Source organism: Ornithorhynchus anatinus, chromosome 8 (genome assembly GCF_004115215.2).
Source record: "Ornithorhynchus anatinus isolate Pmale09 chromosome 8, mOrnAna1.pri.v4, whole genome shotgun sequence".
Taxonomy (NCBI): domain Eukaryota; kingdom Metazoa; phylum Chordata; class Mammalia; order Monotremata; family Ornithorhynchidae; genus Ornithorhynchus; species Ornithorhynchus anatinus.
The window spans coordinates 70,578,224-70,605,415 of NC_041735.1; the positions used below are offsets into that span (position 1 = coordinate 70,578,224).

General features: G+C 58.8%; 1 protein-coding gene across 5 annotated transcripts in view; it reads right to left on the reverse strand.

Annotated features, from left to right (window-relative positions):
* AKAP9 (A-kinase anchoring protein 9) overlaps window positions 1-27,192 on the reverse strand; it is an 89,571-nt gene that overhangs the window by 51,368 nt on the left and 11,011 nt on the right. For 3 of the 5 annotated variants that reach the window (XM_029070047.1, XM_029070045.1, XM_029070042.1), the window contains exons 2-17: window positions 25,890-26,120; window positions 24,688-24,732; window positions 21,544-21,594; window positions 21,008-21,184; window positions 18,769-18,924; window positions 17,772-17,969; window positions 13,624-15,876; window positions 11,958-12,171; window positions 11,350-11,471; window positions 10,800-10,941; window positions 10,131-10,228; window positions 8,589-8,718; window positions 8,059-8,224; window positions 6,024-6,120; window positions 4,260-4,352; window positions 416-775 (exon numbers count right to left, since the gene is read on the reverse strand). In XM_029070047.1, the coding sequence (XP_028925880.1) occupies window positions 416-775; window positions 4,260-4,352; window positions 6,024-6,120; window positions 8,059-8,224; window positions 8,589-8,718; window positions 10,131-10,228; window positions 10,800-10,941; window positions 11,350-11,471; window positions 11,958-12,171; window positions 13,624-15,876; window positions 17,772-17,969; window positions 18,769-18,924; window positions 21,008-21,184; window positions 21,544-21,594; window positions 24,688-24,732; window positions 25,890-26,120 (4,533 nt within the window). The remainder of the gene's footprint in view (window positions 1-415; window positions 776-4,259; window positions 4,353-6,023; window positions 6,121-8,058; window positions 8,225-8,588; window positions 8,719-10,130; window positions 10,229-10,799; window positions 10,942-11,349; window positions 11,472-11,957; window positions 12,172-13,623; window positions 15,877-17,771; window positions 17,970-18,768; window positions 18,925-21,007; window positions 21,185-21,543; window positions 21,595-24,687; window positions 24,733-25,889; window positions 26,121-27,192) is intronic. The other 2 variants (XM_029070044.1, XM_029070046.1) reach the window with 2 other exon arrangements.

Consider the following 27,192-nt stretch of genomic DNA (forward strand, 5'->3'; position numbering starts at 1 on the left):
GCCCCGGCCCCATCACGCAGGACAGACAACCCAAAACGTGTCAATCTCAGCTTGCCCTCCAGCACCAACACGTCCCTGCCAGTCTCGAAAACCCGGCTCAACTCTTGCCGGCTCCAGGCTGCCACTCTAGAAGCCAAGAGCATCAGGCACAGACACCCTGCGCTAGATCACAGAGAAATGATCGCTGTGGCGTTCGAAAGTCTCCTCGCTCCTGTTGTGTCTGGACTCCATTCCCTTCTCCCATCTTAACCTTTCAGATTTTGATCCCCACGAGGAATAGGGACCATGTTCAATACCACTGGCAGGAGGAAGAGGGAGAGGAGGAAAGGGACAGAGCTTATCTAAGCCAGATCAAGACTGGAGAGTTGGCCAGGGTGTTCCCAGGGCTTCTCAGAGGGTAAACTGGTCCCCTTACCGTGTCTTTCAAAACGAAGTCTTGGTCTCTGGGGAAGACTCGTCCTGCACAAGCCAGCTCCCGGGCCTCCAGCTCGAGTTCCCCATCTCCACGTTCACTTCCCAGCACGAGAATCTTCCGGGACTCGTCCTCGCTCAGTCCTTGGCTAAGGGCCTTCAATTCCTCTTGAAAGGTGGAGACGTGGGCACCCCAGGGTGGCGGTGCCGGTTCACCGTCGGCGAGTTCCATTTCGCTGGCCAGGCTCTGCTCCGGCCGGAAGGGTGCGTGCGTTCGCCTTCCCGGGGCGTGGGCTTCCCTCAGCCCCGACAGCCGGGCCCGTTCGCTCTGCTGAGCGAACGCGACGCTCATGGACACGATCACCTGCGGAGGAACGGGCACCAACCCACGTCAAAACTCGGGGGCCGCCGCCCCAAGGTCGATACGGGCCCTGCCCCCCGAAGGCCATTTCCTGGCCTGAAAACAGACAGGGGATCCCGGGCCACGCCTGTGCTTCACTGCCTCATTTGACTGACAAGGGAACACAGTCCTATGTCTCCACTGAGTAAAAGATCATTTGGGAAAGAAAACAAGCCCACGGAAACCCATTAATGGCAGGGCTGCTGGCACAGTTAGGAAAAGGGCTGTTATGAGATTCTCTACGTGCCTCAAGGTTCTCCCTTTCTCTTCGGGCTTTCAAACCTCCACCATCTCATTCCTGCTGTCTCTCCCTGAAAAACCCTCCCAATCATTCCTTCCCCACGACCATGCTGGACTGCCGAGACGTGTTTGGCCAGGGCCCAAGCAGAGAGGTGGACAACATCCCTGCCAGCAGTCGACTCACTCAGACGGGTAACGTGACCGGCTAGTTAGCACTCCGGGCTTGGGGGTGGGGCGAGGGGGGAGGAAGAGGACAAATCGGAACACCTGCGGCAGGCCAGAGGATCTGCCGACAGCTCATCAGAGATGCTCTGAGAGAGTAGCCTCCTCTCCTCTCTTGCCTCCTCTCAAACTCTGCCCTCTCCACCTGCACTTCTGACACCATCCCTTTCTACCTTTCTACCAAAGTACTTGCCCCCTCCCTTCTTCCCTCCTTTGCAGCCATCTTCAGCTGTTCACTTTCAAATGGTTTCTTCCCCACTGCTTTCAAACATGCTGTCTCCCTTATCCTAAAAAATCCCTCCCTTGACTCCACAGTTCCGTCTAATTATTGCCCATCTCCCTGCTACCACTACTCTCCAACTACACCCGCTCTCTCCCCTTCCTCGCCACCAATTCTCTCCTCGCACTCCTCCAATCTGGTTTCCGCCGCCTTCGCTCCATGGAATCGGCCCTCTCTAAGGTAACCGATACCTTTTTCGCCAAATCCGATGGCCTCTGCTCTATCCTAATCCCCTCCGACCTATCGGCTGCCTTCGATACTGTGGACCATCCCCTTCTCGACTTCACTGACGCCGTCCTCTCGCTTCTATCTCTGACTGCTTCTCTTCAGGCTCTTTTCCTGGCTCCTCCTTCCGCCCCACCCTCGGAGGATGGGAGTCCCTTAAGGCCTCTCTCCTCTGCAGTCTCGCATTTCCTCCTGCCTTCAGGACATCTTACCTGGTTGTCCCACTGAGACCTCAAACTAAACATGTCCACAAGAGAACTCATCTTCCCAACCAAAGCCGGTCCTCCCCATCTTTCCCAAAACTGCGGACGACACCACTATCCTCTGTCTCACAAGCACATAACCCTGGTGTTGTCCTCGACTCGTCTCCCTCATTCAACTCACATATTCAATCTACCTTCTACCTTCACAACATCGCTAAGACCCGTCCTTTCCTCTCCGTCCACATTGCCACTACGCTGATCCAAGCACTTATCCTTCCTCGCCTTGCTTATTGCATCGGTCTCCTGGCTGATCTCCCTGCCTCCTTTCTCTCCTCACTCCAGTCCATACTTCACTCTGCTGCATGGATAATTCTCCCCCGAAAAGAGCGGTCCACATCTCCCCGCTCCTCAGAAACCTCCAGGGGTTACCCATCCACCTTCACAACAAACAGAAAGTCTTTACCGCTGGCTCTAAGGCACTCAATCAGCTCGCTTCCTCCAACCTGGCCTTCCTGATCTACTACAGCCCAGCCTGCAAACATCGCTTCTCCAGTGCCAGTTTGGGCCCCATCTCGTCTATCTTACAACCTACCCCTTTCCCACCTCCTCCCTCTGGCCTGGAACTCCCTTTTCCTCCACATACACCCGACCACTACTCTCCCAACCTTCCCCGCCGTATTTAAATCGTATCTCCAAGAGGCCTTCCCCGATTAAGTCCTCTTTTCGCCAGCTCCCTCTCCCTTCTGCGTCATCTGTGCACTTGCACCTGTGACCTTTGAGCGTTTGACATTCTCCCCACCCTCAGCACTTCATTCATTCATATAAATTATATATAACAAATAATTTATATTAAGGTCCGTCTCTCCAGCCTTTTAGCTCGTTGTGAGCAAGATATAGGAATAACAATTCTATTATACTGTACTCTCCCAAGTGCTTACAGTGCTCTGCATACTGTAAGCGCTCAATAAATACCACTGATGAAGATGACGATGAGTCCAAACTCATTCTTAGAACCCTGGGCCTCCTACCCGATTGCTAAGAAGCAATAAGAAATGCCACTTTGGGAAAACCAAGGCACTGACTATCTTTAGTAGGGAAAAATAACAAAGCAGGCAACTTCCAGAGAACTTCCAAGAAGTAAAGACAGACAGGAGACAGAGAGGGAACGACGACGATCCAGACCCTCCTCTGGGTGCCATAACAAGGGGCAAAGCAGGGGACGCGGACTCTCCTCTAAGTGCCAGAGTGAGGGCCGCTACAGAGGACTCAGACCCTCCTCTAGATACCAGAGCGAGGAGCACTGCAGGGGATCCAGACTAGACCAGACCCTCCTCTAGATACCAGAGCAAGGAGCACTGCAGGGGATCCAGACTAGACAAGACCCTCCTCTAGATGCCAGAGCAAGGAGCACTGCAGGGCAAACGGATCATCCCCTAGACTCCCAAAGACACTTCCAGGGATCCATACCTTCCCCAGGAGTCACTCTAGCAGGTCATCTGTTAGACTGTAAACTCCTTAAGGGCAGGGATCATGTCTCCTTTCTGTTCTGTTCCAAGGGCTTAGTACAATGGCCTACACCTCAAAGACTACTGATTGTCAAAAGCTGCCCTCTCCCTTGGCCACAAAGCTGACCACACACTCTCCCCATGAGTCTTGAGCTCAACCCAAGACGCTGAAATACAAGGAGACTCTGCCCTGGGCTACCCCTAAAGCACTCTTGCCGTTTGACCGAAACGGCATGAAGATCCAGGAAAGCCACGTTATATCTCCGAAGCCCCAGGCCCTCTTTTACCCAGGTTCGGCGGCTGGTAACAAGGGTCGGCCCCGGCGCTACTCTAATCTCTACTCTCCCCAGGATATAGGCTTGCAGAATCTCGGCTGCTTGGACAACTTGTTCCTCATTCAGGTAAAAACCAACAAACCATTCAGAATGGGCGGGAAGGGAAACCACGTGTCCCGGGCTGTTTCTGGATAAAGCACGCAGAAGCCCTGTCCCAGGAGCAGAGGCTAAGAGATCGCAGGGACCCTCGTGGACCAAGGGACGGGGCCCCACTGGCCTCTTCCCCTAAGGGACACCCATCGGGCTCCAGGACACTGCTCCTGATGACCTAAAGGCCAGACATCCCACCCGTTCCTACAGCGGTCCCGGCTAGGTACCCCTCTCACACCAACCACCAGAGAATGGAGGGCAACAGTCATGTGGTCCGGCGGGTGACAAGCGTGGGCGTTCAGGGCCCCCGGGGGTGCCAGACCACCTTCCGGGACATTCAGCCAGTACCTTGGCTACTTCCTCCTCCAGCCTCTCCTGGTAGCGCCGTTCCAGCTGCCGGACAACATCTGCGTCTGGTTCGTCTTCGGGGACGACCCTTCCCTGAAAGAAAGAACTGCCTGTTAGTCCTCGCCAGTCAATCGGGCCTCCTCCCACCTCCGGGCTGGGAACTTCCCGAAAAAGAGCAGAAGCCCTCAGTCCCAACAGGCATCCCCGAGGACTGGCCCAGGATGGCCAGACTGAGGGTCCCGCGGGTAACCTCCAGGGGACACCGGAGGAGCGGAAGCAGAAGTGTCTTTCTGCCTTTCCGACTAGCCAAAAATTGGGGAAGTACTTCCAGTACTTCCGTCGCTCCCGCATTATTCCTGGTGGGTTGCGAGGTCAGCGTTACTGAAGAACATTTGCTTCTTCCGGGTTCCTCGCTAACACACGCTTGATGCCGTATTGAGACGCTCACGCTGAAGCTTCCCCAGTCCAGAGAAGAACAACCCTCGGAATAGAAGCTTTCCAAGGACGGAGAGTCGGGGAGACAGAGAAACAGCATGGCTTAGTGGACAGAGCACAGGCCTGGGAGTCGGGAGGACCTGGGTTTTAATCCTGGCTCGACACACGTCTGCTGTGTGACCCTGGACAAGTCATTTAACTTCTCTGTTCTTCAGCTACCTCATCTGCAAAATGGGGATTAACACTGTAAGCCTCATGTGGGACATGGACTGTGTCCAACTTGATTACCTTCTATCTACTCCAGTGCTCAGTACACTGCCTGGCACATAGTAAGCGCTTAATAAATACCATCAAGAAAAAGAGGCAAAAGTGTCAGGCACTGGAACCAGCAAACCTGACAGCACAGCAGGGAGAGTGTGCCTGCAAGTGCACGTGTGCGTGTGTGTATGGGGGGGGCGAGAGAGGAGGGAAGGGGTGGGCGGGGGGACCTCATGTGGAAGCACACACTGGTCTTTTCCATCTCCCACATAGCCAAGGGTGACCCTTCTCATCGGCGGCAGCTTCGAGCACGGGTGACATCAGACCTATTTGAATCATGCCATTTTTCCATTCACCTGAGGGACTCATCCTCCCCACAAATAAGGTGGAGGGGATACAGTGGGACCCAGTGGGAGCCAGGAAATTTGGGCTCCAGTCCCAACTCTGCCCCTGACCTGCTGTGTGACCTCGGACAAGTCCCTCGGCCACTCTGGGTCTCAGTTTCCTCATCAGTAAAATGGGGATAAAATGACTGTAATCTGCATGTTGGACAGAAGTTGTCTCCAATCTGATAAGCTTGTGTCCACCCCAGGGCTCAGCCCACAGTATGCGCTTAAGCCTAATTACTAAATCGGGAGTACCGTCAGCACTTACTACGCATCAAGCGCTGTTCTAAGCCCTGAGATAGATAAAAGTTAATCAGACCGGGCACAGTCCGTGTCCCGCATGGAGCTCACGAGTCTAAGCAGAAGGGAGAATAGGTATCGAATCCCCAGCTTACAGTTAATAACAACTGTGGTATTTGTTAAGCGCTCTGAGGCACAGAGGAGTGAAGTGACTTGTCCGAGGTCACAAAGTAGGCAAATGGTGGAGCCGGGACCCCCAGGTCTGTGCTTTTTCCATTAGGCCAAACTGCTTCCCCTTGGGCTGTGAGCCCGTCCCATGTCCGAACTGAATATCTTGTATCTATCCCAGCACTTGGCACGGTGCTTAGCGCCCAGGCAACATTTAGAAAATACGATTATTATTATGGAAGGAGTCCCAGCCAACAGCAGAGAAAATCAAACTCACGACATCCACCTTCACCGGAAGGTCCGCGTGCCTCTGCATCTGCCTCCCAGGACCACTGTTCCCCCGCCCGGGGTCCGGCGGGGAGACGGGGCGCAATCTAAACCGCAAAGTGAGGGGGACAGAGAAGAATTCAGCTCCCTTTCTGGGGTCGCCAGGTCACGTGATCCACAGAGGACAAAGAGGGCGACCTCCACATCTGTGCAATGGAAGCGAGATACAAGCCAACCTGGCGGCGGGCCCCCCGCCCCCCGTCGGAAGAGATCTCCAATCCCAACGGAGCCCACCCCCCCGAAGACGGGAAGGAGATCCGGAGCGGACTGCGGCGGACCCTCTCCCTTTAGGCTGGCTCTCTGACTGGACGCCGAGGGGTGAGAGAGTGACCGTAGAGGCCAACCTGCGCAGGACCCCTTCAACCTCCCAATACCTAATGTTGGTATTTGTTAAGCGCTTACTATGTGCCGAGCACTGTTCTAAGCGCTGGGGTAGACATAGGGGAATCAGGTTGTCCCACGTGGGGCTCACAGTCTTGATCCCCATTTTACAGATGAGGGAACTGAGGCACAGAGAAGTTAAGTGACTTGCCCACCGTCACACAGCCGACAAGTGGCAGAGCTGGGATTCGAACTCATGAGCCCTGACTCCAAAGCCCATGCTCTTTCCACTGAGCCACGCTGCTTCTCTAATACCTGCAGAACCTGAGCCTGGGAATCCCTCCAGGCCTCTCCTTATATTAATGTCTGTCTCCCCGTCTAGACCGTAAGTTCATGTGGGCAGAGAACGTGTCTGTTATATTGTACTCTCCCAAGAGCCTAGTACCGTGCTTTGCACACGGTAAGCACTCGATAAATATGACTGACTGACCGAATGACTCTCCCAGAGAACGGAGGACAGGGCAGCGTGGCTCGCTCAGCTCGGTGGCTGAAGGCAAAGAGAGGCCACCTCTGAGGCCGAGCAAAGCTCGGCTTGCTGAGCTCCCCGCTTCCCTGACCCAAGAGGGACTGGCCGTCCCACGTGGTTCTTGCACGCTGCCAGCAGAGATCCAACCGGCAGACCAACTGCGAAGCAAAGCGGCCAGTAGGTCTGTCTCTGGGGCAGCGCTCTCCTGGGCTCCGGTCGCACCGGCCCCGCATCCCAGGCTCGGTCCCATCCCGAGGCTGATGAAGAAGAAACTTTGGCAGCTGGACGGTCCCAGGAAGGCAGACGCGGCCGAGGGCTGCCTCCCGGCCCTCTCAGCCCCTGATGGCCCAGGAGAGCAGGAGGTTGAATACGGGGAAGGGTCGCTTGGGGGCTACCTGCGGTGGGGCAATTAAGGGAGGGGGAGAAGCCAAGGGCAAGGAAGCGGTAGGGTTCTCTCCCCTAGCAGACGACCGGCTGCTCCCTGAGGGCAGGTGGGCTTGGCGCGATGAACGCTCCGGGCTCAGGAGAGGGGATGCCGGAGACCGGGGTGGCTGTCGTAGGAGCGAAAGAGCAGGAGACACACACTTCAGGGTAGATGGTGGGGGTTGGACCTGCAGCCTGGGGTGAAGGAAGCTGTTCTACTGCCCCCAGGCCCTCCGGGAATCCCTTGACCCCGCAAACAAAGTCCTGAGAGGCAGCGTGGCCTAACGGAAACAGCCCGAGTCTGGGAGTCAGAGAACCTGGGTTCTAATCTCTCTGCTGATTGTCTGCCGTGTGACTTTGGACAAGTTGCTTACCTATCTGTGTCTCAGTTTCCTCCACTGTAAAATTTAAAATGAGGAGTCAGTACCTGTTCTCTCTCCTATTTAGAGCGTGAGCCCCATGCAGGACAAGGACTGGGTCCAGCCTAATTAACTTGGATCTACCCCAGCACTTAGAACAGTGTTTGACACATGGTAAGCGCTGAACAAATACCATAAACCCCCCCCCCAAAACAACGATCCCTTTGGACCCCACTGCTGCACGCCCCCAGGAGAAGTTTCTCGCCCGTGGCCGCCGGCCCTCTGCCGCTCTCACCAGGCACGGGGGCATCCGCCAGGAAGGACAGATGCAGAGGAAAGACCGGGGGAGCACATACCGGTGCTGGACATTAGACTCTCCCTCCGCCGACGCATCTCCCGACGGTGGCTGAGGACAGGACTCGGGTCTCCCGGTCTCTCCGGCGGGCTCTCCTCCCGGTGACGAAGCTAACCCGGACGGTTCTTCCCAGAGAGACGCCCCAGCCGCCAGGTCTCCGATGGCAACTGCGCGGAGAGGGGAGAACTACCGGTGTGCCCGCCGGGGGAACCGCCAAGGCCGCCCGTGCGGCAACGTCCACCCAAAATGGAGCCAGACTGCTTGGCTCCAGGGCGGCCCCGGCAGCCTCCTCCAGGGCTGCCATTCTCCCTGGGCGGGGTTAATGACCCAAGCAAGGCAGGCCGCAACAGTTCAGTCCACAACAGTTTAGCTTCTAGCCCACTCTGGCGCGCCCAGGCAGGGCCCAGACAGGTCCCATCCTGACACCCCCCAGCAGGAGTGTCTTGCTCCCTTGCCTCCCACCCCACCTGCCAACCACCTTCCCGCTGTCTACCCTGGAGCCCCTAATGGTTATGAGCACAGAGATCTCACCGGGACAGCCCGGCAGAAAGGGGGCCTGGGCAGGGGCCGGGGGGCCGGCGTCGTCCACCCGGCAGACACGGCTCTCGCCCTCCTCTGGCCGTCGCCCCGCTTCCGCGCCTCCAGCCGGCCATTCTCCGACCTGGACCGGACATTGGGGAAAACGGAGACGGTGACTGACTCTGACCCGGGAGCTCAAAGACAGGCCAGTTCGGGCATGACCCACGGGGTTCGAGAATCCACTCTTTTTCCCTGGCTAGACGGGCAGTGACAGCCCCGAGGGACAGCAGAACGCTCTACCAGCCGGAGGGCCAATCGGCCGGTCTGTCGGTCAGTCGGCGGCGAGTACTGAGCGCCCACTGGGGGTGACTGTGCTTGGGAGAGCACCGGCAAGTGAGTAGAGCCAAGCCCCCGGACCTCCTCTTACAATCCAACAGGAGACAGACAGACACAATATAATTGGCAGAGAAGAGAAGGAAGAGGATGGGAAGACAGAAAAGAGGACAAACAAGTGCTGAAAAACTTGCAAGATGCAAATCGGTAGTAACAAAAGTGCAGTGGTAGGTTGTGAGGATATAAGGTCCTGGGGGAGAAGATATTATCATTATTAATAATAACAATATTTATTGAGCGCTTGCTGTGTGAAAAGCACTGTACTAAGCGCTTCGGAGAGTACAATATAACACATTTCCCGCCCACGACAAGCTCACGTTCTAGAGGGATGTCCGGGGGAAACGAAAAGCTCGCCGGGGAAGACTTTCAAGAGGAGCTCGGCTGACAGAAGGGCAGAAGAACCACGAAGGAGGGGAGAGCCGTGGTCAGGTGGGGATGAAGGGGGAGTTTGGTGAGGGCGGGGGGTGGGAGGGAGGTGCCAGAAAGGAGAAGAGCATGAGCGAGGGAGCAGCCGTGGGATCTGGGCAGCTGAGAATGAGGCACGGCGATGGTGAGATTGGAAGGAACAGGAGGGTGTCAGCTGGGATGAAACGGGAGAAGAGAGATTAAGAATGCAGGAGAAAGCATATGGGGTAGGGAGAGTCTAAGCGCGAATGGACAGGAGTATCCATTGGAATTGGAGAAGGATGGGCAAATGTTGGAGATTTCTGAGTAACGGGGAGAACGGTGTTGGAAGCAGAGAATGGGCCCCGACATTGCAGTCTAATGTTCTGGCCCACCAATGGAATTTGGTGAAGATCCTTCAAGCAAGGCTCATTCTCAAAACAGCCTGCCCCGACTCACCCCCCAAGACGGGATCAGTCTGAAATCCCTAGGTTCCCTCAGCACAAGCCCCTCAGCAAGAAAAAGCTCCATCTCGTGCCTCCGGAATCATCGACCCCCCAGAATCGAGGGAGCGCAAAGACACACTCCCACCCACCTCCAGAGGGGCCATCAGGCCGGTCTACCTGCCCAGAGGGAGACGCTCCCGTCTCCCCCAGATAAAGCCGGGGCCGGCACTCCCTTGGCCGAGTCTCCTTTCCACGGAATATCATTCAGAGCGCCCAGAAGTAGAAGACAGCTGGCGGCGCCCAGTGAGTCCCCATTCCGCAGCCTGCCTACCTCTTTGCCGCCCTTCGCCAAGCGGGCCTGAAGCTCCAGAAGCCGGCTGTGCTCTTGGGATATCCTGCTGACGAGCGCTCGCAGGTCCGCTCGCAGATCTGTCACGGGGAACCAGAGACGCTGAGTGACACCAGCGGGACCACTCTCGGGGTCCCGGGGGGCAACACTTTATTTCCTCCAAGACGGCCCTTGGTGCAAAGCTCTGGGCAAAAGCCCCCGGGGCCAGGCACAGCCACTTCGCCGTCAACTCGGGCAACGCAGAGCCAAGCGATCCCAGGGTGGGGCAACGTGGTCAGGGGAACCGCCGTCACCGTCACAGTTAGAGTCGCCTACTCGGCCACTGCCAAATGAGGAATCGGGGCCTTGCATCTGACTGCGGCTAAAGCGACTGGAGGTGAGGTCTACAGGGTGGGTGGGTATCTCCTCAGCACAAAGCCAGTGGGCAGTCCCGCCCAGCTGACCACCTCAGTTCCTGGGAAACCCCCGGACTCCAGAGCCGGCTCCCTGCTCCGGCCCGGGGGGGGGGGGCACTGGCCCGAGGGGGCACAGATTCCCACCCTCACCAAAATGCCCCAGGGCCACGGGGTTGGAGCGAGAGTGCCAGCGCGGTTGAGGCAGGCAACTTACTACAGTGGAAGCGGGCTGTGCTTTGCCCTCGCCCCGGGTTACCTTCAGCCCGATGCGCCCGAACTTCTGAACCCGGTTCTTCCCTCGTGGGAGTGAGGGTGTCCGGAGCCTCCCCACCATCTTCTTCCGGGAAGCCCCGCTGGGGAGTGGTGGCGGATGGTTCTCCGAGGCCATCGAGGAATGACTATTAGAACGGAACGAATGCGACGGCCCAAATCAGAGACGCGGACCACCGCGGAGTCCCCCCAACCCAAGGCGGGGCCCGCTCCACAGCTGGGGGGCTCGGACAGAAGGATTAAATGTAACAGCGGCAGAAGCGGCAGGGATACGAGACCTCTCAATGGGTCCAACACGAAAGGGTGGGGAGGAGGGGCCAAATTCCAAATCAAAGAAAAGCAGGGGGGTTCAGAGCCAGAGAGGGAGGGGCTCAGGGCCAGCGGTGGGGGGGGGGGGAGGACGGGGGCTAGCAAGAGAGGGGAGGGGGCCAGCTGGGGGCGGTTGGAGGGGAGAGAAGGGATGTGGGGCTAGCGAGGGAGGGGCTCAGAGCCAGCAAGGGGCACCGCCGAAGACGTCCGAAAAGGGGGAGACTCACCTGGGTAAAGGAAGAGCACTCCTCAGACACCGCCTCCCAAAGCTTGCCAATAAGAAACTGGGAATCCGCCCCCGCATCCCCCGTCCACGGAGGGATCGCATCCGGCCGCTCCACCGCCCGGCCTGGAGAATCGTTACAGGGCAATCCCCTGCTCGTCTCTGGCACAGAATCCTCCCGGGGTACCCAACTACCCACTGTGAAAACCCGGGAGCTAACTCCAGCGCCTTGCGGCCGAGGGGCGGGCCGGGGCCGAGGGGCATCGGCGTGGGCCTTAGCCGCGGAGCACGAGCCCGGGCTGAGCCAACGACAGGGCCCAACCCCGCGGGACCACGGCCAGCCCATTCCTGGGCCGTTCCGGCCTCTGCATCTCCGTCGGGCGCCTCGCGAGGAGAGGACGACCCAGACGACCGGGGCTACGTCCACGTGGGGACCCTCCGTGGGCAAAGACCCGGTGAGCCCCGACGACCATCCCAGACGAGAGATGAACCCCGGGCCCTTCGGCGGGTGGGGCCGAGGGAGGTGGTGAAGGTCAGGGAGCGGGGGGAGGGGGGATACCGCAGTAGAGCACCCCGCAGCCCCCCCCCTCGGCAGCGGCCCCGACGACATACCTGCCCCACGCCCCGGGGAAGTCCGGAGCTCCAGACGATGCGCTTCCTGTAGCTCTTCGAGCTCTTGGGCATGGGCAGAAGCCAGTTCCTCCTTCAGGCCGGAAAGCGCTTGCTCCCTCTCGCTCTCCATGGCCTCACGGACATGGGCCAGGTGGGTGGAGTGCACCAGGGAGAGGCACAGGCGCTGGGCCTCCATCTGGAGCCTCAAATCCGCCTGGAACCGAGGGACACACAAGTGGGCTGGCTTCCCTAGGGTTGGGCAATCAGTCGCTTCCCCCTTGCTACACGTCTGGATTGGCACGGCCCCCTGGGACTGGGCCGGGCAGGTGGAAGGGGGAGGTCCGTCTGCAGCCACGAGCCTGCTGCAGCTAAGATCCCGAGCAGTCCTTCTGGAACCGGCCGGCTACCAGCCGAAAAATCTGGGGATTCGCCGTCCACTCTGAAACACCATCCCGGGACACGGAGAGACCCCCGTCCCCGGGGACCAAGCCGGACCCCGAGGCGCCGATGGGAGCAGCGGGGAGGGCAGGGCTGAACGGCCCCCAGCCCACTACGAGGGCAGCCCCGCATCTTGGCAGCCCCCGAGGGCCGCCTTTCTGGCCCCGGCTCTCAAGCCCCACTCCGCCCAAGGTGCCGACGTCTAAAACCGCCTCCCCTCAATCAGTCGATCTCCGACGGGTGGAGGCGCAGGAGGGCACTAAAGAGTCCCCCTTCACTGTGAACGACCGGCTTCCCGAGCGCCCCGGGGATGGAAAGAGATACCACCACCAGAGGAAGACACCTTCCCCTCCTGCCGCCGCCGGCGACCCCTTTCCGTGTCGGGGGACGAAGAACGGGACGGGATGAGGAGGTGGGGTGCGTCCGGTCCAGAGTGGGCAGGCGGCAGGGAAGACCCTGGAACCGGGAATGCCAGCCACGCAGGCCCTCCGGCCAGGCCGCCCCCGTGACCTCCGTCAGGCCCCTGGATCCCGGGGGGCAGTGTCCCCTCTCTCGAAGCGTAGAGGGAACCCCATGCCCCCTCCCAGACTATTCCATCCTACTGGAACCGGCCGGCTACCAGCGAAAAATCTGGGGATTCGCCGTCCACTCTGAAACACCATCCCGGGACACGGAGAGACCCCCGTCCCCGGGGACCAAGCCGGACCCCGAGGCGCCGATGGGAGCAGCGGGGAGGGCAGGGCTGAACGGGCTCCTGAGAAGCAGCGTGGCTCAGTGGAAAGAGCATGGGCTTTGGAGTCAGGGCTCATGAGTTCGAATCCCAGCTCTGTCACTTGTCGGCTGTGTGACTGTGGGCAAGTCACTTAACTTCTCTGTGCCTCAGTTCCCTCATCTGTAAAATGGGGATTAAGACTGTGAGCCCCACGTGGGACAACCTGATTCCCCTATGTCTACCCCAGCGCTTAGAACGGTGCTCGGCACATAGTAAGCGCTTAACAAATACCAACATTATTATTATTATTATTACTGGGTCTCGTTCCCTCCCTCCCGCTCTGCCTTTCGCCTGGATAAGGCCCACGGCTCCAGCCGGAGACGCCGCCGGGTGCCCCGGCTAAGCACGATGCCACCCACCCCCGGGCCTGCAGAGACCGCCCTTGGGCTCCTCAAGGAGGCCGAGGCTGGAAGCTCCGGGGCCAGGGGAAGCCCACCCGCGAGACGGGCGGCGTACCTGTTCAGCTTCCAGTCTGCCCAGCTCCCGCCGGAGTTGGTCACCCTCCTCCTTCTGGGCGGAGGCCCCGGGGGGCGCCTCGCCGGCCCGGCGGTGGCCACGGCGGCCGCGGCGGCGGCCGCTCATCTGGGGCCCCGAGTGGCCCCCGCGTGGCCGCTTCTCCGGCAGCCGGGTCTGCCGGTTCCCCTCCCTGCCTCCCGGGCCGGGAGGGAGAGGGGCTTCTGGCGTCGGCGGCCGCGCCTCCGCCGCCTGCGCTCCGTCGCCGAACCCTCGGCTCTCCCGGACCCCCTGGCCGGGGGGCCGCGGAAACTCTTGGGAGGCGGCCTCCGCCCCACTGGGCTCCGGGGCCACCGGCGCGCCGTGGAGGTCGGCCCCCTGGCGCTGAGCCACCGCCTCCAGCTCCCGGCACATCGCCAGCAGCTGATCTTTCTCCCGCTGGAGGGAGTCCACCCGCCCGTGAAGCCGGTCCACTTCCCGGTGCTTCTGGTCCAGCTGGCCGGAGAGAGCCGAGAGTCTCTCCGACAGCTCCAGCTTCTCCCGCTGCGTCACCTCCAGTTTCTCCATCAGTTCAGTGGTGTCTTTCTCCACCACTTCCCCAGGCTCGGCCGTCTCCGCCCCGGGGGCCCCGGCATCCCGGGGGGCCCCCGGCCCAGAGGCTCGCAGGCGGCGGAGCTCTTGGGTCAGGGCCCGGACCTTCTCCCGATGTTCGGCCTCCTGCCGGCTCCTGCCCTCTTCCAGATCCGCCTTCAGCTTGAGCAGGCAGGCGTATTCCTCCCGCAGCTCCTGGTAGTTGACCTCAAAGTTCTTCTCGGCAAACGAGAACGTGTCCCTTTGCCTGTCCACCTCCTCCTTCAGTCGGGCGCACTGCTGGGTGAGGCGCCGGTTCTCCTCGGTCAGGCCCGGGGGCTCCTCGCGCCCGTCGCCGTCCCCGGGCGGGCCGAGGCCTTCTCGGAGGAGGGCTTCTTTCTCCCTCAGCTCCTTCTCCAGCAGCTCCGCCTTCAGCTGAAGCTCCTGGACCTCCAGCTCCAGGGTTCCCTTCTCGTTCTCCCCCCGGCGGAGCCCCTCGACCTCCTTCTGCAGCTCCCGGAGCCGGCGGGCCGTCTCCTCCGCCTCGGACGTCCCCGGGGACTGCTGCACGTCTCTCAGGGCGGACAGCTCCAGGAGCAGCTGATTCTGCCTGGTGACCAGGCCGTCCTTCTCCATCTGCAAGGCTTCCACCTGCCGGCGCGTCTCGGCCCGCAGCCCCTCCAGCTGCTGCTCGTGGCGGAGGCCCAGGCTCTCCTTCAGCCGGGCCACGTTGGCCCGGTGCTCCCCTTCCAGGTCCTCCCTCAGCCGCGAGAGCTCCTCCTCGTGGCGGAACAGAAGCTGGGTCCTCAGGCTGTCCAGGTCGGCCTCCTGCGCCTCCGCCATGCGGTCCAGGACGGCGTCCTTTTCCCTCTCCAGCATCTCCAGCTTGATCCGGTAGTTGGTGACCTCGGCTTCGTGCTTGGCCTGCAGTTCCCGGGTGACCTCCGCCGCCGTCGCGGCCTGGGCCTTCAGGTCCTCCGCGGCGCCCAGGGCCTCGGCCAGCCGGCGCTCCAGGTCGGCGCCGGCCTGCCGGCCCCGCTCCCGGGCCAGGTCCAGCTCGGCCTGCAGCTCCCCCAGCCGCCGCTCCAGGGTGCTCTTCTCGGCCGAGGCCACCTCCCGCTCTCGCACGAGGTCCCGCGAGAGTCCGTCTCTCTGAGCGAGGGCCTCGTGCAGCCGTGCCCTCAGCTCGTCGATCGGCGGCACGGGGTCCCGCGCGGCGGCTCTCTCCAGCTCGGCCTGGTGCCGGGCGCGCAGGGCCTCCGTCTGGGCGAGGTGCTGCAGGGTCAGCTCCTTCTTCATCTGGACGATCTGCTGCCCGTGCGTCTCTTCCAGCTCCGCCCGGAGCTGCTCTAGCCTCCGCTGGGCCTCCTGCTCTGCCCAGCCACCCGCATGCTGTCGCTTCTGCAGCTCCTCCACGGAGCCCATCAGCCGCCTCACCTCTTCCGAGCTCTGCCGCTCCCTCTGGCGAGCCTGTGCCAGCTCCAGCCTGGCACTCGCGACCTCTCGGTCCCGCCGGGCCATCTGCTCCCGCAGGTCCTCCAGCTGCTTCTCCCTGGCCAGCCCGTGGTCCTTCAGCTCCGTGGAATGCCTTTCTTCTCCTTCTGCCAGCCTGGCTTTCAGCACCTCTAGCGCCGCTTCTCTTTCCAGCTCTCGGCTCCTCGACTCTTCCGCCTCTTTATGGCGCTCCTGTGGGAAGGGGGAGGGTTAGGGAGCAAGACGACCATCGAGCCTGTCCTTAGGTTGCCCGGCTTGGGGAATCTCGTGCTGGAAAACGTCTGTCCCGAATGCCCGTGGCTCCAACTGACCGGCCAACGATTTTCCGGAAGGCTGACCTACAGCCACGGCTTGGAGCCCCTCAAATTCAGGGGTGGATATGTCTTTGGAGTCTTCCCCAATTTAACGCTATTCCGAACTGCCAAATTGCTGATTCAAAATTAGGGTTCGGTCCCCTTTCTCCCCCCACAAAAAAACAAAACAGAAAATTGAATTTAGGGGAGGCTGATTTTTTTTTTAATAATTCCCTATCCCGAAGATACTTACTGAACGCCCTCTGGATGCCACGGAGTAAACTAAGCTCAAACCTACCCTAGTTCTGCTCTGGTAAACACGAGTGAAAATCCCTGACTCTGAGCGCAGGAGCCGGGCTGGCAGAGTCCTGGTGTGCGATTAGGAACGCTCTGTCCTTTATCCCCGCTCAGGACAGGGCCTGGAATTGCTTTGGAAACTGGGTTCGCTCGGTGCCCATCCTAACCTCCCCACTCAAGGTGCCCCCACTGCCATTTCAGCCCTTTCGCATTACCCAAATCCTTGGGGACTCGACCCCGACTCTCCCCCACCGGCAACCTCCCCCTGGCCCCCGCCCACCACACACACAAAAGAGAGTATTTTTGTTATGTGTTTTATATTCTCTTGCTTCCCCTCACCTGCAATTTACTTTATTTTCTGTCTCTCCCTGGGGCAGGACTGTAAGCTCCAAGATGAGGGATCACGCTTCCTAACTCGTGCTGTCTGTCTCCCTCATTTAGACCGTGAGCCCGTTATCGGGCAGGGATTGTCTCTGTCGCCGAATTGTACATTCCAAGCGCTTAGTACATTGTCCTGCACATAGTAAGCGCTCAATAAATACGAGTGAATGAAGGAAGGAACTCTACCATATTCTACCCAGCACTTAGTACAGTGCTCTGCACACCACACATCAGACGCTCAACTGATAGACAATGAATCCCCCCATTTCCAAATGAAAGCCCTGGGATAGGAGGGGGAGAGACAGGAACAGAAAGAGAAAAACAGACAGAGAAACAGAATTAAGAGAAAGAGAGTGTCAGAGAGAGTCAGAGAAAAAGAGAGAGACAGAGAGAAGCTTCTAAGCTCGGGACTGAGGCTGAGGCCTAACACCTAAACCGAGCATGGCCGGGCCATACTGGCAACAATGCCAATGACTAGCTCGACCGTCGACCATTTGGTGAGCTCCATGGATGACTGCATGTGCCGGGAAGAAGAAATATTTCCTAACCCACACACTCCCCGCCAAAAAATAACTTGCTTGAATGCTAGCTTTCTCCAGAGCTGAAATATTCCCATCTAACATACATGGATTCAGAAGGTCCAGACGGGTCAAGAACGGGCAGCCTCCAGCCGCCGTAGAAACTCAGACTGGGCAGGTTCCAGCTCACCCCTCGCAGGACTGATAATCGACACGGGCACCTCATCCCTAAGACTGGCTCTGCTGGGAGGCAAGCCTAGCAGCACAGACAGGGCTGCTGATTGATCCAGGCTCCCCGTCCCTAAGATTGGCTCTGCGGGGAGGCGGGCGCAGCGGTGCGGGCAGGACTGCTAATCAATCCAAACCTGTGAGGACGGCAAAAGGCGATCGGGGATAGCCTTATCCGTCCACCCCGGGTTCTTCCCCGAATGCCACTTTCGGCAATCGCCGTGCCGATGCCGGGGGCGTACGGACTGGCAAGAATTTCCGGAGCCATCTACTGAGGGGCGCAACCCTCAGCACCACCAGTGCGTTCCACCTCGCCCCGCCACTCTCTCAGACCCAACGGTCGGGGAACGTGACCGGCGGGAGGACCTACCGTTTGAGAACTTTGGATTTTCTCCTCCAAGATCGCAATTTCCTTCTGGAATTCTTGCTGCTGCTTTTGATAATCCACCAGCCGGCGGCCTTGCTCCTCCAGCTGCTGCTGCTGCGTCGCGGCCTGCTGCCGGGCTTGCAGCAAATCTGCGGCAGTGCTACTGTGGGTGCTGTTTCGCAGCGTCTCGCTTGCCTGTAACTGGAGCGTACCGGGAAGAGGCTGGGGTTAAGGATCGGCGGGGCCGGGGTTAAGGACCGGGCTCTGGGGTCGGGGTAGGAGGAGATCTGCCTTTGCTCATGGGAGGACACCTGGGGTCCGTCCACCCCGACGGAGCAGCGCAGCTCCGGAGGTTAAGGAAAAAAGCCGGACACGCCGTCCGTCCCTAAGGCAGATCTGGGACGGAACCCTGGAGAATGAAGGGGACTGACCCCCTGAAGCTCCCCAGCCCACCCAGGAGTGGAAGCGAGTCAACGGGCCTGCGAGTCGGGGGACCTGGTTTCTAATCCCGGCTCCACCGCTGCTCTGTTGTGTGGCCTTGGGCAAGACAGTTGACTTCTCTGTGCCTCAACTGCCTTATCTGTAAAATGGGGATTAAAACTGTGAGCCCCATTTGGGACAGGGACTGTGTCCAGCCTGATTATCTTTCATCCTCCCCGGCATTTACTACGGTGCCTGGCACACAGTAACAGCTTAACAGATACGATTAAAAATAAAAAAGTGGGCACCCGCTAAGAGCCCAGGGGTGAGCGCCAGCTATTACGCCGCTGTACGCACAATCCCCTCACGTTTGGGACACGGCGCTAACCTGGCATTGTCAGATGTGGGGTCAGAACTGAAGCCTGGACCTTCCCGAATGTGACCCCCACACCCTCGGGTAGCAGACAGCGATTTCCGTTGTCTGCAGACATCCGGTTAGACATCGGAAGGAGGACGTCTCGTCCCGCCTGTCCGACCGGAGTAAGAAACCGCACGCGGCTGGCGAGTGAGGAGAACCTACATGTTGAAACTGGAGCTGTAGTTTCTGGCTCTGCTCGGTCAGCTCTAAAAACTCCCTCATGCTCTCGTCCTTCTCCCGCCGCGCCTGCTGAAGGTGAGCCGTCAACTGGGAGATGATGCCATCTCTCTGCGTGATTGCTGCTTCAAATTCCTGGAGCTGGGCAGAGCGGTGAGAAAGGGCAGTGTGAGTCGGATTAATGTACGAGAACCAGACACAAGGCTGTTTTGGGGAGGCTGAAGCTCAGCGAGACGGGTCTCCTCCACACAAGACCTCCTTCGGAGCTGCTGGAGCAGCGGGAGCGGACTCAGGCGGGGATCAGTACGGAGCACTACGCTCGGTAGGCCCTCCCTCGGTAAATACTATCCCTGCAACTACCCAGAAACACAAAAAAGAGCTGTGACAACGGGGCTCTCCTCATTCACGGTTGTCTGCAAAGTCTGACCGCATCCATCGTCCCTATGACACTGCAAGGTGACTGAGGGTAGGGATCGTAACTATCACTGTTTTATGCTTTCCCAAGGGCCTAGTAAGGTGCTCTGCACGCAGAAGGTACTCAGTCAATGCTACTGATCGATCGATGGGTTGGCCGGCCTAGAAATAAAAGCACATGGCTTAAATAAGTCTCCATGACTCCCTGGCTTACCAGTCAAACCCTAAACTAGGAGGTCTGTACTGCTTAGGGCTTGCTCCAGAAGGGAATTGACCAACTAGCAGGAAGTTATACAGCTGCCCCTTATTACAGCCCAAAAACAATTCTGGGTGATGAACGTTTGGACTTAATGTGCAAAAATTTCACAAGCAAAAGATTCCTTCAGCAACGGCAAGGGACTTTTCAACAACACTTCAGGTGGTCATTTTCTGTAAATCACTCAAACATTACCTTGCTTGACTTAAAAATCCTATTTCATCCCAGCAATTCTTTCCGGTCGTCAAAATAAAAAGAACCCTGTGAAATCGGTGGTTCCAGTGCACGCTCTATCCGCCCCCTGCCCCTGACTTCGAGCTTGGATAACCCAGTCGGTCACCGTTTCCACCAAACTCTCTCTCCCCAGCTCCCGCAGCTCTACTAAATCCCACAGATGCCACATTTTTACCAAGGGCTCATCGGAAAGTAGCCACTCCGGGCCCCCTGGATTTTAGCGGGGCTGCGTCAACATCCTCGCGATAGCATTTATTAGCTGCCTGTCGCGTGTGGAGCATCGAACTGAGCACTGGGAAAGAATACACAGAAGGGAATTAGAAAGGGTCTCTGTCCCTCGAGGGGGGTTCACACACTAAAAATAAAAACGGGAGGAGGAGACTGGCACAGACACATAGGGAAGGATGAAAGCGAACATAGAGACAAAATCAGAGATCACTAGGAGACTGTGGCTAGACGAGCAGAATTTCAGGCTCCTCGCAGCTCAATGTCCACAGTCACAACCGTGGTCTCAGTGTGCATTCCAGCAGCGGCTGTGCAGCTGGGTCTAAGTGGGGCCCCCTACCAGATTCAAGAGCAGAGTGAGAGGGGCTAATTCATAAAAAGCCACCTTCAAATTATCCAAAGACTCTTACCCTCCGGGCTTTGTGCTGCCTTGATTTTCTTTTTCAAGAAGGAGAGGCTAGATGACTGTCTAACTGCTTCAAGCAAACTTAAATTAGCTGTAGCCACTTTTCTGGAAAAGGCCCAGTGAACTGCGGATGATCTTGAGAATGGCAAGGGGGATGCTATGTGACTGAGGGAATTATGGAAGCCAATGCTCGGTAACAATATCAGGTCCCTGCAGAAGGCTCTGCACCCTGCCATGATGGGGTCAGGACCCCAGCAGTAGCCCTCCAGCTCCCCCTGACCCTATACCCACCCCTTGGCCCTCCCCAACCCCAGGGGGGAACCGGGGGGTCAGCGGGGGCTCACAGAGGCCCGGGACAAAGCGTGGCACCGACTGGAGGCTCGTGGCGGGGCGGGCAAGTATCCCGGACGTTATCCGGAAGGCCGCACGTGTGGACCTAAAGGTTCTGACCCCCCCAGGAAATAGTCTTGACCGAGAGCTATGTGGAGAGTGGGGCACCCTCTCTGCTGAAGGGGGGAGGATCGAGTCCCGGCGAGCCGAACCTCAAAACCCAGTGCTCATTCGAGGGACGAGACCAACTGGGGGCCCTCCGTCCACATACGCCCTGCCGTCCACCGGGACGCCGGGCCCCGGCTTCCAGATCTTCCTTCTGGAAAGGGGCCCCGGGGAGGCGCGAGAGGCGACAGTACCTGCTGCAGCCCCTCGGGGCCGTAGGCTGCCCTCGCTTCCTCGAGCTCCCTGCTCAGCTCCTCGATCTCCTGCAGCCTCCCGGCCAGCTCGGTCTCCGCCGCCTCAAGGCGGGCCTGCCCGTCCTGGGCTCCACGTTCGGAAAACACCTCTCCGACTCCAAACTCTCCTTCTTCCTCCTAAAGCAAGCCAGGTCTCTCATTACTCGGGGCTATCCCCGGCGGGGGAGCCGATTCAGGCGCCGAGCTCTGAATCCAACACCTCTCGGGAGTTGAGACAGCACACGTCAGCCCGTGGCTCATCGCTATGGCAACCCGCCTCGCGTTCAGAGCTCTGACAGGCAGCGGGGCTACGAGCTCCATATTCCAACAGCACGCGAAGCGCTCCGGGTTTCACGCGGCTGTCTCCGAGCTGCATGCGACGGCAAGGATCTGTTAGTAAGCTGGGTCATTCTGCTGAAACCACATCGCTAGACGCTCCAACGTTTTTAGTATCGCACATTAGTACTGGGCTATAGCCGGTGACAATGATACTGTACCCTTATCGCATTTGGAGGTGCTTCTGTCCTCCCCAAACTGCAGCCGTTCACCTGTGAAAGACAATCGACGCCTGGAAACCTCACGATCTTGGACGTTACCAGGGGCTCCGTCCCGAGCAAAGCGGATTTTTCTGGCCTGCCCTTCCGACCCATCCCCGTTTTGCCTGCCGACTCGTCTCTGTTGAACAGCTAGACCGTGTCTCGGCAATTGTGTGTCTGCTGGGTTGAGAGGCTCGATTTCGTTTGGTGCATCAACGCCCGCTCCACCGGAAGCACCTGCTTTGAACATCGCCGTGGCAACGTTCAGAGTCTAAGCGATTCCCAGCTCAGGGCCAGGGTGCAAGTGAAAGACTTTCTGAAACCACTTGACAGCCGGAACAGCTTCCTGCCCAGCCGGGTGGGGTGCGGACTACAAACGGGACCAAGGAGTAACCGATGGCCTCAGCTTCCTCTCTCACACGGTTGGGGTTGACCTGCCACCTCCCCAATGCCTGCCCCTTTCAGACCAGCGTTGCCCAAGCCCCAGGGTGCCCACAGTAGCAGGAGCATCGCTGGGGAATAGGGGAGCATCCCACCACTGGTAATCGGCAGGAGTGTGCCACCGAAACCAACAGTCGTGGGCATGCCCACAGCAGTGGGAAAATGGCACATACGACAGGAAGATAGCGAGGGAGAGATAGTGAGAGCGATGGAGCGAGAGCACATCTTTCTCAGCACGGGGCTTGACAGACACGTCACCTCGCGTGCTAGGAGAACTGAGGGCACTACAACTGCAGAAACGGGGTATGAGAAGAATCACTCTGTTCACTGACCTTCTTCTCTACAGGAAATTAAAAATTCTACATTCTGACCGTGCCACGAAACAAGAATTCTAACACCGAACAACTCTAATAGATTATTGCTAAGCCACCGAATCACAGTAATCTCTTTGAAAGTGGAGCTCTCCAGAATATAATTCGAACTCTGCTGCTCCGACGGCTAGTATCCCTTTCCCTCGGCCCACCCGAGGCTCGCTCCCGGTTCTCCTTGCTTCATCTGTTCCCCCGAGTCCACCATGCCCCGGCCCGCAGACAGAGCTCTTCATCGCTGTACCTCCCGCTCTGCCCCCTCTGCCAACCCAAGTCCTCGTTCTTTCTCCACTTTCTTCCTCCATGTCCCGTCCCGTCATACCCCACTCCCCAAAATCGCCCTTCTCCAACAAGCTTTCCCCGATAAAGTCTCTCTTCTTGAGAAAGTCTTTCTCTCTTAGAGAATCAGCATGGCAGAGTAGAAAGAGCAAAGGCCTGGGAGTCCGAAGTACCTGAGATCTAATCCCGGCTCTGCCACTAGTCTGTTGTGTGACCTTGGGCAAGTCACTTCACTTCTCTGTGCCTCAGTTACCTCATCTGAAAATGATGATTAAGATCTGTAAAATGATGATTAAGACTGTGAGCCCCATGTAGGGCAGGGACTCTGTCCCACCCTATTTTGCTTGTTCCTACTCCAGTGCTTAGTATAGTGCTTGGCACACAGTAAGCACTTAATAAATACCCTAAATATTATCTTCCACGGCTCAGGCCTTGAGCACTCCCAGCCCCTGGGGACCTACGTGCTGCCTTACGTAACCTATTAGTTCTTCACTTACTCACCCACACATCCCGCTTTCCATGCTCTTCTTTCTCTTCTTCGAAAATAATTCTGGGTGAGCCTCTCCTCTTAGCCTGAAAGCTCCCTGAAGGCAGACACTGTATCTTTGACCTCCTTTGGCTTCTCCCAAGCATCCAGCAGAGCACTCTGCCCACAAGAGGTGCTCGGAAAACTCCACCACGGGGCTGCCCGACGGAGCCGAAGCAGCCCGCTGGGCGCTGGGAGAAGTGGGGTTGGAGGGCCCGCCTCTCCATCAATTGGTGGAATTAACTGAGCACTTTAGGTGTGCGAAGGACTATACTTAGCGCCCGAGCACCGTACTGACCCCTAGGCACAGTCTTTAGAAATCCCCGGGGCTCAAGCCAACTGCCGCCGGACCGAAGCAGCCAGGGTGGGGGACAAGATGCCCCTACCCTGGGACTAGCCGGGGTCCCGCGGCTCGCCTGGAGGTTCCACAAAGCCTCCATCAGAAATGGTATCCAGCCACAAGATAGTGGGGTGGGACGCTATCTGCTTCTTCACAGAGTGTCCGATCAAGTAACCTCGTCGTCCCACCAGCACTTCACACCAAGTAAGCGCTGAATAAGTGCCAAGATTTTTACAAGACAGAGCTTTGTGCCTGTTCTTCGACCTCATCTTTGGACACGCAGAGGAGTCTGGATCTAAGTCCGTGAGTTACGGAAACAGGAGAGACTCCCCACGTTGGACTCCAACTCCCTCCTGCTGCGCTGAGGAGCAGGGAGCCCTGGACAGGGCAGAAGGGCCTCACCCACAAGATACTTTCAGAGGGGGTGTGTACACGGGGCGCGCATGCTAGCATATGGAGGTCTGGGGTGGACATGCGGCCAAGCATGTGAGGAGTATGCTTAAATTTGATTTCCTTAGGATCCGCTCCTCCCCGAACCACTGGTTCTGCCTCTTTGTCATCAATCTTCTGCCACCCCCATTTTTAGGTCTCTGCACACGCCACTTGGGGAGTTGATGTTTCACCGACACGCTCGGGACCCTCCGACGTATCTGCCAGGGGTTGGACATTTGGCCGTCGTCGCCGGAATGACAGAGTGGGAGGAAGCCCTCCCCGCCCCACCCCACCACCACAGGGAATGGAAAGGGTAGAGGAGCTTGGGGTCAGCTGGCCCCTGTGGTGGGGGGCGTGGCTCCAGCTAGCCCCAAGCTGAAAGGAAGGAAGTGAGAAGTGGCTGCGAGAGGAGGAGACTCACCGAAGAAAGACTAATTGGATTTCTGGATTTTGCAGAAAAGCACCGGGCCCTCATCCCTCCCCACCCCTCAATAACCCCTTGATCCCTGCCCATCTGCACCACCCCCCTGCCGTTTCCCCACCATCCTCCCTCCATCCCTCGGCTCTGAACTCAGCAGGGGGCCCCCACCCGCCAACTCCGGGCCGGTGCTCACACCATCACCGTCAAACCCAGTCGAGACGCGGTCGGGGAGAGGGAGATGGGCTACGTCATCCGCTATTCTGACACGGACCGATCGAGACGGGTGCCCCGTTCTTACCTCTGAGCTGAAACCGTCAGCCGTGGTCGAAATCTCACTCTCTGGCTACGAGAAGAAAACAAGGGAAAATGACCGCGCTTTTGAAAGCCTCATCTTTTTTCTTCTGCTCTAACCTGTTTGGGAAGCAGAGAGTGTTCCCACTTGACCGAGACATGCCTAGGACTCAGCGACTGCCCGAGGGCCCTCCCCCTTCCGGAGAGGCCAGTCACCCCTCCGTTCTGCCTCCTGCGTCAACCGAGTGCTGGCAGAAACCCTCGACCCCAGGACGATGCCAGGGAAGAGGCTGAGCTTGGAAAGGGGCGGGTGCCAAAGTCGTACCCCTGCGAAGTTTAAACTGCGCAGAATGGTGAGAGAGCCTTCTCTTCCCTGGGGAAATGGAGCAGGAAGAACGGCAAAAGGTGCTCGACTCCCGCGGCTCTGCCGTGGCGGGGGTCCCACTGAACCCTGTGGCACCCTCCCAAGCAGGACAGCCAGGGTCACGGGGACCCGCTGGCCAGCCCCATCCTCTCCTCCCCACCCCGCCGGACCGAAAACCATGGACAGTAAGATGTGTCCCTGTTTCTGGACCTCTAGGACGGTGGTAGGGGGTGGCATGAGCCAGCAGCGTTCGCTCCCTCAGCACCACATCTGGGAATCAGAAATGGGAAGCCAGCTCCAAACTCTCCCCCACCCATCCCCACAGTAAGGTTCGGGATTTCCAGCTTCGTCCCATTCTGACAGATCTCGCTCCGGTCTCTCGTTTTCACAAAAACCTAATTACCCACGTACAAGTCTGGAGGGGCTTACATTGGAATTTAAACCACATAAGGGCTGGGGAAAGGTGAGACAACGGCAGCCCCTCACTCCCTGTCGATCCATTGCCATGGTAGCACGAGGGGACCACTTGCTTCCCTCTCTCACCGGACTTTAATCCCCGAGGGGCTGCCCCGCGGGGCCAGAAGTGAGCCCTGCCCGAGACCAACCCTGTATCCTGCATCCTGTGCCCCGACCCTGGGAGCTCAACTCTACCGCCTCGGACAGAGGTCTCGTGCCCCCCGCCCCCCGGCACAGATGGCAAGGAGTCCCACAGGGAGCCCCCGTTCCTGACTCTGCCTGAGACCCCGTGGGAGAACAGCCGAGAAGCTCCCTCTCTGCAGTTCTGAGGCACCACTCCCGCCCGCACGTCTGCCTGACCTCGCTCCCACCTGCCAACGCGCACTTACCTCGACAGCATAGGCCTGGTCCGGTCGGGCCCCGCCACGGGCGGGAGCCGCTCGGGGCGTCGGGCCCTGCCCGGGGCCGTCCGCCGGCACCTCGTCGTCCCGGGCCCCGTCCGGGCCCACCACAGCTTTGGCCGAGGACACCTCATACCTGCTGCCCGGGGGCGGCTGCTGCTTCTTCTTTTTTGTCTTCTGCCCATCGGACCGCGCCTTCCTCTGCCGAAACTGGGCGAGCTGGAATCCAAAAGTGGGGTCAGAGAGGGAAATTCCTCAATCGCTAATGAGACTTCACCAAGGGATTCGAGTCAGTACTTCCATCTCAGCTGACCATAACCCCCCTCGCATCCCTCCCTTCGCCCTCCCATCCCCTCCGCCGCATTAACGCCTCAGATAGAATTTTTAAAGTACAGGCTACGGGCCGGCTGTGCCTGGCGCATTTCTTTCATAAATAAAGAAAACGCCGCCGACGACTCCCTCTGGCTCGCCGCGAATCTACGATGACTCATCCCGTCCAAGGGGAGACTCTCCAGTCCCAGGTCTACATCGGCCAACATCTATCTGAATCCTTGACAGAGGGATCCCCAGAATGAGCCCTGATTCGAGCTAGAGAGCCGAAGGAGCAGAGGCTGGATAAGCGGCCAGGTGGATCATCCACTACCTTGTAGCAGAACATGACCTGGACACGGTGGGTCGGGCAGCCGACTGCTCCGAGCTCAGCCCGGGCCGCCGGAACGACTCTGGCGGAAGGGGGCAAGATGGGCGGCGGACAGAACCCCGGCCGCCCCGGCTGGTGTCGCTTAGGGTCTTAAGTCTTTAGGACGAGGCCAATTAGCTCCCAGCTATGCAAGTGCTTCCAGACGGCCTCGTGCAAAGCTCATCAGTTAATCGGCTACAACGGTTTACCGGAGAAAAGCCTTTCAGAATACAGGTGTCCGAGGGGGAACAAGACGCCGGTTCAATCGGGGAAGGACGGAGCGTCTGCCGAGGACGGTCCCACGAGCAGCCCGGTCGGCCCCTGTCAGCTGGCCTGGGATTCTGGGCGTCCGAGGGGAGAAGCATCCAGGGAGGTCATCTTGAAACCATCCGGGCCGGACAAGGGGCGGGGGGGGGGGGACATGGCCTGAGCCCCACTGGGTCAAGGCCAGACGCGTGGCCCGGGTGGTCTTCCCAAGAGAATCAGCCACCACTGTGTTCCCCAGCCCATTCCTGCCTGGTCTGAGCGGGTGTGCCAGGTGGGGACAAGGTTTCTGGACGGGTGAGTGGCGGGGAGGGGATCAGATCAAGTGGCCATTGCCAACTAGTTTCC